Source organism: Hypomesus nipponensis, chromosome 21, assembly GCF_054491055.1.
Source record: "Hypomesus nipponensis isolate SF chromosome 21, ASM5449105v1, whole genome shotgun sequence".
Lineage (NCBI taxonomy): Eukaryota > Metazoa > Chordata > Actinopteri > Osmeriformes > Osmeridae > Hypomesus > Hypomesus nipponensis.
The window spans coordinates 13,135,073-13,143,943 of NC_140381.1; the positions used below are offsets into that span (position 1 = coordinate 13,135,073).

The 8,871-nt window shown below is 39.6% G+C and overlaps 1 protein-coding gene and 1 long non-coding RNA gene across 3 annotated transcripts; one reads left to right on the forward strand and one right to left on the reverse strand.

Annotated features, from left to right (window-relative positions):
* Positions 1–283: 283 nt before the first annotated feature.
* On the reverse strand, positions 284–5,306 carry LOC146238064 (uncharacterized). Its single transcript, XR_014740651.1, has 2 exons — positions 523–5,306; positions 284–350 (listed from the first exon to the last, which is right to left on the reverse strand). It is a non-coding gene; the product is annotated as an uncharacterized LOC146238064 (long non-coding RNA).
* A 411-nt stretch (positions 5,307–5,717) lies between these two features.
* Positions 5,718–8,870, forward strand: mrpl4 (mitochondrial ribosomal protein L4). Of its 2 annotated transcripts, none has more exons than XM_084686031.1 (9): positions 5,718–6,097; positions 6,249–6,330; positions 7,021–7,192; positions 7,278–7,329; positions 7,505–7,622; positions 8,088–8,146; positions 8,275–8,384; positions 8,474–8,547; positions 8,698–8,870. In XM_084686031.1, exons 1-9 carry the CDS (start codon positions 6,050–6,052, stop codon positions 8,841–8,843), a joined length of 861 nt encoding a protein of 286 aa, XP_084542157.1. In that variant the 5' UTR covers positions 5,718–6,049; the 3' UTR covers positions 8,844–8,870. The 2 variants fall into 2 exon arrangements, with proteins under 2 accessions (XP_084542157.1, XP_084542156.1); XM_084686030.1 differs by having other exon boundaries at positions 5,733–6,097; positions 8,088–8,194.
* Position 8,871: the final 1 nt, after the last annotated feature.

Consider the following 8,871-nt stretch of genomic DNA (forward strand, 5'->3'; position numbering starts at 1 on the left):
AAGAGTTTTCTCACAGAGGGGAAAGTTGCTTGCCGTGATGCGGTATCTCTGGCCGTACAATGTGCATGACGTCATTGTCATTTTAAAAGGCTTTGTAGAACAAAAGGTGACTTAAAAAAAAAAGTAAAACCCAGCAGTAGCCTTTTTATTTTTTTGGCACCCCTCTCGAATTCAACATTCAAATTAGACAAAGAATTGTATCTTGAGAAAAGTGGATTTTGAGGGGTATAGCTCCATAGACCTCCTGTAGCTCCCTCCAGTTAACAGACACGGACACAAGGCGTTCTTGTCTACGGGCATTTATTATTCCAATCATGTCATCCTCGATGTCATCAAACATGCCGTGAGAACTAAATAAAACATACAATTATTACATAAGTCACAGAAATAAAAATATTCTCACAGAGAATAGCACATTAATTAATTAAGAAACACAACGTTAGATTAACTGTTAATAAACCGTCACACAGATGCTTTACATTGATAACTAGCTACACATTGAAAAACTATGCATATCCTTACTGGCCGCTTTAACTTCAAGGGAGTAAAACTTCTCTTCCGTGTGCCTCTCGGTGAACTTACAAATGTAATGATATTACCAAAAACTTCACGAGCCGAAGTTAGCTTGACATGCCCTACATGACATTCTCTGATGCTACGATACTGATGTAACATCAATAAACGTCTGAACCAACCGAACCTCAGAACAATAGTTCCGCTATACAAGCTTACATAAAACTAATGCTGTTGTGTTCTCGGCTAATGTTGCGGTGTTTTTGGCTGATGTTGGTGGTGTGAACCAATGCTGTTGTGTTGTCAGTAGTAGATTGTTTTTGAAATGTAGCGTTTTTATAAATGTTTCGTTTTTGTTAATGTCGTTGTGTTGTGTGCTAATTGTGTTGTGTTTTCAACTTTTGTTTGCTTCGCTAATGTTGCTGTGGTGTGCACCCGTGGGCCACCGTAGTATGGCACTGACGCATCGATGCTTATGTCGCAAAACCAATACGAGCAGTTTCGAAAAAGTGGTTTGGAGCTTGTGTCAAATGACGAAGCCACGTGATTGATGACGTTCAATGCTTCAGACGTCACAAACTGGTTCAAAGTTGTGGCGCACTTCTAAACGATACACAAATGTAAGGAATGAGACAGCTATATAAGCAGAGTGGTTGTGTAGGCTACCACTCTGTATCAGCAGTCATTTAATACTTCCATACACTTAAAGGCCATATGGCAGGTTGATTTTTCCAACGAATTTGCGCTATTTGGTTGTTGGTAATAAACATTTAAACTGTTATCCATTGTATTTCATGTTGTTGGGTGTCACAAAACATAATATAATACAAAAAAGTAGCAACTTTTTGCAATGATTCTTCTTTCCCCCACAATGCATTGTATGACGTCACGTTGGGGAGACAACAGACAAAAGTCTGCTTTGAGACCATTGAAATCCATTGGAAATAAACACTACTAGGCTAGTACCAGAAAACGTCTAATATGGGCTCTGCTAGTACCATCAAAACGTGGAACATCTCGGAAATGTGTTTACAAAGTCAGGGAAAATATTTAATTAGCGATGATCTTGGGGGGATTTTACAGGTGGGACTGGCAAGTTAGCCATAGCTAGCCCATAGCATGATGTATTCTACTGTACTGTACTACTAGTACTACTAAAGGTAACTAAGTGGTTAAGGATAAGTAAAAAAAGAAAAAAAGCTATGTTACTTGCAGTGGCCAACTTGCAAATACTGAGGATAGCCTACCGAAGTTGAGTTAGCCAATGTCGTTAGCGATGCTAGCTAATGTTAGTTTGCTAGCAGTAGCAGTATATAACATTTCACTGGTTCTTGCAGCTGTTTGTTTAGCAAGTCACAGTGTTTACAAGCCCTGATAGTGTAACTGAGACGACGCAGTAGACATACGACTTGCTTGGATGTGCTAGGCTGGATTGACTGTTGCACAGTAACTAAGTAGTTCTACAATGGTAGTATCGTATCTTGCCTTGTAGTGGCAGCATCGTACATTTAAGAAATTCAAGACTTGCATGTAGCCTACAGTAAGTAATGTCACATTAAATAATGTATTTAAACTCAAGCTAGTGTGGTGTGTCACTGTCTTCAATGCAACAGGCTTTTCTGTCAAAAGAAATGTTTTCATTTCAGCACATTCAGTGAAGTTTGGCTAGCAACAGCAGGTAGGCTAGCTTGCTCGACTGAGACCGACAGAAATGGTCGCTTTTGGCTTATTTACTGATAATGATCTTTGATAACTTCTTTGAATTTGCCATTTCCCCGTAAATAAATGTCCAGCTTATTTACGTGTTTGCGGGCATATTTTCAGGTAGTAGTTGGTACAGTACACTGTTTGAATCGCGATTCCATCTGAAAAATACTGCCGGTGACAACGTTGTTAGAATAGCTTGTATGTATCAAACGGGGTTCGGCTTGTTTCATAATAAACTGACCAATTTGCAACCGACGCAAGCAAGCACACACTACAATTTCCCCAGAAATTATACCCTCTCCTCTTTAGCGATGCTATAGACATTGATGCTAACATTTCACTGGGTCTTGCAGCTGTTTGACTGAAATTATTATAAAATATTATGTTCTATCCATTTGCCTACTTTAGCAAGTCACAGTATTTCAAAGCACATATAATGTAACTGAGAAGATGCAGTAAATAATTCCTCTTTCAAGTAATAAGCCCCCGTTCAAGTGTTAGGCATCAAATTAGCTGCACGGTCTGTAGCTAGAGATATTGGGACAAAGATGCAATACAGTACGTAACAGAAAGTGTTTTATTCTGCAGAAATTGTGTAAATGTTTAATATAAAAAATACGATTTTTATAACACCTCAATTGTTATCATTTGTATATTATTACAGCTCATCTTCGTTGGTCAAAAGCACAATCTTTACCCGGACGTGACCTGTGCATGAAAAAGTGGAACTTATGTAGGCTACTTAGTGCAGTGCCTCAAAAAGTTAATGTCAGGCCCTGAATGATCACTAGATGTAAAGAAAACGTTGACTTCCACTCGGTGCTATTCACTGACAGTCAAAATAAATAGTATATGTGCACTGCTGTTCATAGACGAGCTCCAGGTGTCGTTGCTGCGTTGCTAAATGATAGCAACTCACCAGGACACTATCAACTCTTCACTCATTCTCCTCGGTTCAATTTAATTGGCTTTGACGGCCATAAGGTCGACTTAGTTCAAAATTATATGGCTGCGGGCCATCATATACATTATTCGTTCTTGCCACCTCTTCTTCATCCCAGTAGATCGCCATAGTTCTAGTACTAGACTGAGGCTACTCTCCTCCACGACTCCCCAACGTGACGTCATCGCCGAATTGCGCTAATATGCTAAGGCTAACACAAAAAACGTCAAAAACTGGTCTTAAACACCATTTTGAGACACCATTTTAAGATTTCTTGAATAATATACTAGGGATGGGCGTGGTTAATCGAATATCCGGATATCCTAAAGTAAGTTAGTATTCGAATACTTTTTTTCGAATACTTATGAGCGTAGTTAGATTTAAAAAAAGGTTTTATTGAAAAACCGTCGCGTCATGTTGTGAATTCTAATAGTTGCGACGTTAGAAAATGATGAAAACCATCAAAAAAGGTAGGCTACGCCTGCGTTCTGCTGCGAGTCTCCTTTCATTTCATTTGGCGCTACAAGAAGCATAGTGTCCTGGCTAAGCAGTACCACGCAACAACCTCAATTCCTGCAGTCTTTTCTACGCCGGCCTGCTCGTAAATCGACTCCATACTAGCCTCTCCCCTGAGCATGTTTACATGCTAATTCTTCTGAATAAAAATGTGTATGGCTAATGCAGTTGTGGCTTATTTATTTTCTTACCAGTAGCCATGTAGAGCTAGCGTAATCGGCTGTTTATGTTCGCAATGTGCAGTGGCGCACCGTATCCTATAGGATTTTGATTCCAAGTCAATATCCAAGTTAATATGCAATATTTCTCCGTGTGTCTTTCGTTTTTATGAAGGATAGCCTACCCAATGTGTTTAATTTAGACCCAATAGCCTACTTTTTATTTCACATAATAATAGGCTAATCGCTTTTCCGCCAAATTAAGAGCCTACGTCTGAAGACGCAGCGTTTTTTCAAGTTCATTGTCTTTTCGTCATGTTAATAAATTGATCTTTCATTTTTTTTCTTTATTCAACCCTTATTTAATCTAATAGTTTAACAGCCCCAATTATTGCCAGAATGTGTGGTGGTTCATGTGTTTACTGTATGCTTTGCGTCACGTCAGGCTAATTACATAACGGAACCACATTAATAAAATAGATTATCCGGATAGTCTAAAATAATTTCGGATACTATTCGAATAGTGAAATCAGTTCAAATCTCCATCCCTATAATATGCATATCTTGAGTGCTTTATGTACCCATTAATCAACAGTGGTGGTTAACCTGCCATATGGACTTTAAGCATTCTACCGCCCTTATACTGTTTGCAAAACATTACAAAGTGTGGTGTAGACCTAGCCTGGTCCTAACCAGACCCTTGTACATTTCATTTGTACAAAGGGTCTGGGATCTCTCAATTGACAAACGTTAACTTCCTTGAAGGCGGTCCTTTGTTGAAGTTTAACCCTTGTGTTCTCCTCGGGTCATTCTGACCCATCAGTCATTGTGACCCACCTTCGTTTGCGACAATTTTACCGCATACAAAAACAAAGTGAAGCATTTTCTTTAAACCGTTGGGCTGTCTCAGACCCCCCCACATTGCGAAGGTTAAAAGAAAATTATTTTTATTTGCCTTTGTATTGGGTAAACACAACGATGGTTCGTTATGAACCTTTTGGTTATGTGACCCGAAGGCAGCACAAGGGTTAAAACTATTGGATCCGCCCAGAGCCACTCTGATTTGCCATAACCAATCGCAAGCGTTCGCCTAAGCCAGCTCCTTCACCACTACTGTAACGGAGCTAGCTGCCGTAGCTGGAAAATCCAAATGTTCTCGAACCCCGTGGGGAGGAGGGCCACAACATCATGGCCACCAACAAAACTCAGCAAGGAATGTTCTTGCTCCGGCTTTAACCTATGGATATTCGGCAACGTTGCCACAACCGCAGAATAGTTTCGCTTTCATCTTTCTCCGCCACCATTACTGGACTACTCAAAGTAGTGCATAACATTAACGTCATCGTTCTCTGCCACTCCCTCTGTTCGCTGATTGGACCTACAAGAAATGTGTTTCTGGAATTTGACTTCAGAGCTTAACTCCCAGACCTACTACTGAAGCGAAATCCAAATTGAGCGGAAATACGTAGGAGGGCAGAGCCAGGCTAGTGTAGACATCACAGTAAAACATATTTCTTGTATGAAAATGTCAAAGTTCTCAAATACACATGTATGGTTTTAATAAATGAACACGAAAATTAGACCATCACGTAGCCTTACCAAAATGAACGACATTGAATAACGAGGCGAAGTACCCAGAAAGTACTGGTACATTGCATTCAGTTGGTTTGAACGGCTGCTATAATTTTAGTTGACCACTAGATGTCACTGTGCTCTCCAATTTCAATGCGCCAATAGTTCGGCTCTTTGGTTCGGCACAATCCGGAAGAAACCACCAAAGCTTCACAAGGCATCGTTTGCCCATCCCTACTGGTAACTTGTTTATTCTGATGCTAAGCAACTAGGAGTTTTCCCTTTCCAAGATGGCGGGCGCATTTCTCGCGCCCAGCAGCCAATGCGGCGCCTACTCTTTATTATGTCTATAATGGTTCTCCCTATATTATACATTCTCTGATTACACTTTACGTTTATAGAAAAAGAGTTGCGACAAGCTCGGATCTCATCGACACGTTATCACGTGGTTCAAGTAGCTCGCTGCAGAGCCATAGAAATGTTTTTCTCTGGGACACAAGACACGCCCTACCTCTTTTTACGTTATAACTGTGCGACAACACACATGACCTTTCAGATTGAGAAAGAACGTTTTGAAAAAATGTTGGCATAAATTTGGAACATATAAAGAAAATTGCCCTTATTTGATTGCCTCGTCAAAATGTTTCGAATTTCTTTAACAGTTTGTAGCAAAGGCATTGCAAAAAGGGTAAGTGTTAGCTAGGCTAGCTAGCTAGTTAACTAGTAGCGTTAGTTAATGCTTTTGAATTTGCATGTCTGGTCTCAATCACGATAAACTACAGCTCCGTACAAGACTGAAGTTGATCCATTATTAATAAGATGTTTTATTTGTATTTCAGTTTGCATCGTCATTCTCTGGAGAAAACGCAATCCCGTCCAATTTATGCCTCCCGTCTAATCTCGTGGACCCTACAAGATCTAGTAAGACTTAAATCAACAATTCAGAATTCTTAGCATTGATAAAGATGATTGTCTGTAGGCTTAACCTTGATTATGTTGACACAGGTCTTCCATATCCTTATTCCAACATTTCCCACAAATTCCTATATTGCAGACAAGGAACATTCATGTTAAATGTCTGTTTGGCTGTGTTAAGTATATTAACGTTTTTGTCTCATACACTATATCAGCTATCTGAATTGTATATACATTTAGCAGACGCTCTTATCCAGAGGTACTTACAGTAAGTACAGGGACAAGGACACAATCGTCATTTTGTACAGCCGGGAATCAAACTGGCAACCTTCAGATTAATAGCCTGATTCCCTAACCACTCAGCCACCTGACTCCCTTTCTATACACCATAGTATAAACCAAAGTATAGGTTTTGCTACGCAAAATAACATCTATTAATGCCTATTATCTTTACGATAGTTGACTTTCCAATTGGAGCTGTTACGAGCATGTCTTAGAAAGTGAAGACTTTGGTTGTTTATAATGGGATTCCTAAAAGTTGTGTCAAATGTCACATTCAGCCTTATGACCTTGGAAAGTTCTACTCCATTTGGCACCAAAATTACATTGGATAAAGGTTATAAACCCACATATCTGGCAGTGAGTTAACATCCTCCAAGCAGGTAATTTGGAGCACTCCCTCATGTTATCTTCCAGGGAGGCAGCCACCGTCATCAAACTCTGGTCTCCAAGTGTTGCAGAGATGTGAGGCCTCAGTCCCCTCTCACCTAAGCCCTGTACAGACATGGGTGGACACATTGGTGAGCCATGAGAGTGAACCCCTGGGTCTGGTGGACCTTCACCCTGATGTCTTTGCAGTACCGACCAGGTAAATCAATCATAATTACATCAGTCCCCTTTACCCGTCAGCCAGCAAGCGTTATGTTACCAAAATCCATTTGTATTCCCTCCAGGATTGACATCCTTCATGAAGTTGAACTATGGCAGAGAAATTACAAGAGAATTGTAAGTTTTAAAACTTGTCTCACTAATGGAGGTTTAAAATAAATTAGTTTAGTCAGATATTACATTTTATCTGAACAGATTGGCATGAAAGAAGGAAATGTGTAGAAATGGACCACTGGCACATGGTTGCTATGTGATACCCCATATAAGTGTTTTTCTTTCAAATGTATTTTAGAGTCACGCCAATACAAAAGTCAGATCAGAGGTTCGGGGCGGAGGAAAAAAGCCCTGGAACCAGAAGGGAAGTGGGAGGGCTCGGCATGGAAGCATCAGATCCCCTATATGGAGGGGAGGTGAGGATTACACATCTGGCAGTGTTACATAACTTGACAAATTGATATAGTTACGGTTTGCAAGTTAGACAAAACAATGCTAGACGAACATACAAATGTGCCATGCAAAAGCATAGACAACTACTTATTCCAGGGTATTTCTATATATTTGTTCTGATATTTCCCACCAGCAAATAACTTTTTAAAAATGTGCTCCTGTTAAAAGCTGGTTGAATGCCAAGAATATGTAATGCAGTCTTCAAGCCAAAGGGTAGCTGTGAAATTTGAACAGAAGTGGTCAGCCTGAATCATTTATTTCACTGGTTGATACACAATTCCTTATGTGCCATTTCATAGTGTTGATGTCTTCAGTACTGTTGTCAAATGTCAAATTTTCAAAAAACCTTTGACATTCAGGCAGTGCATACAATAATATTGTATTTAATGCTCACATCAGACATGCTGCTCAACTCATTTGTTTTTCAGGTGGAGTTTCTCATGGTCCCAGAGGACCAACTAGTTTTTACTACATGATCCCTATTAAAGTACGTGTCCAAGGATTGAAGATAGCCCTTAGCTCTAAATTGGCACAGGTACTGTTAATTGTAACCTATCGTATTATACAGTTGGATAAAGTTAGGTGTGTTTGTGTTAATTTCTTCCCATGTTTCAGAATTACCTGCATGTGGTGGACTCTCTGAACATTCCTACACCAGACCCACAATATCTTGTGGACCTCATCAGATACAGATACTGTGGGGAGTCTGTATTGTTAGTAGATGCGTAAGTACTGTTACACAGCGCACACTTCTCACAAATCAGTTAGAATTCCCATAAATTATATAAAATGTGTACTTCCTTGCATTTTAAAGGACTGACAACTTACCTGACAACATACTTCAGGCTACTGCAGGGCTGAAGATGGTGAATGTCATTCCAGCCATAGGTAAAACAAACTATTCAAACCACCTCAGAGGGTTTCTTTTTTTGCAAAGATATATTTAAAAAAATATCTGAAATATCAAAAACATCTGTGAATCTTGACATTACTGATGGCTAATGCTAAGTTTGGACAAATTATTTATATATTTTGCAGGTCTGAATGTTCACAGCATGTTGAAACACGAGGTCCTGGTCCTCACACTTGAAGCTGTCAAGTTCCTGGAAAACAAGCTGCTTTGGCACAACCACAGATTTACACCTTTATACCCTTTCAAGCTCCCCTACAGTGATTTACTTTAACATTAAAATAAAGCAAGTGTAATGAAAT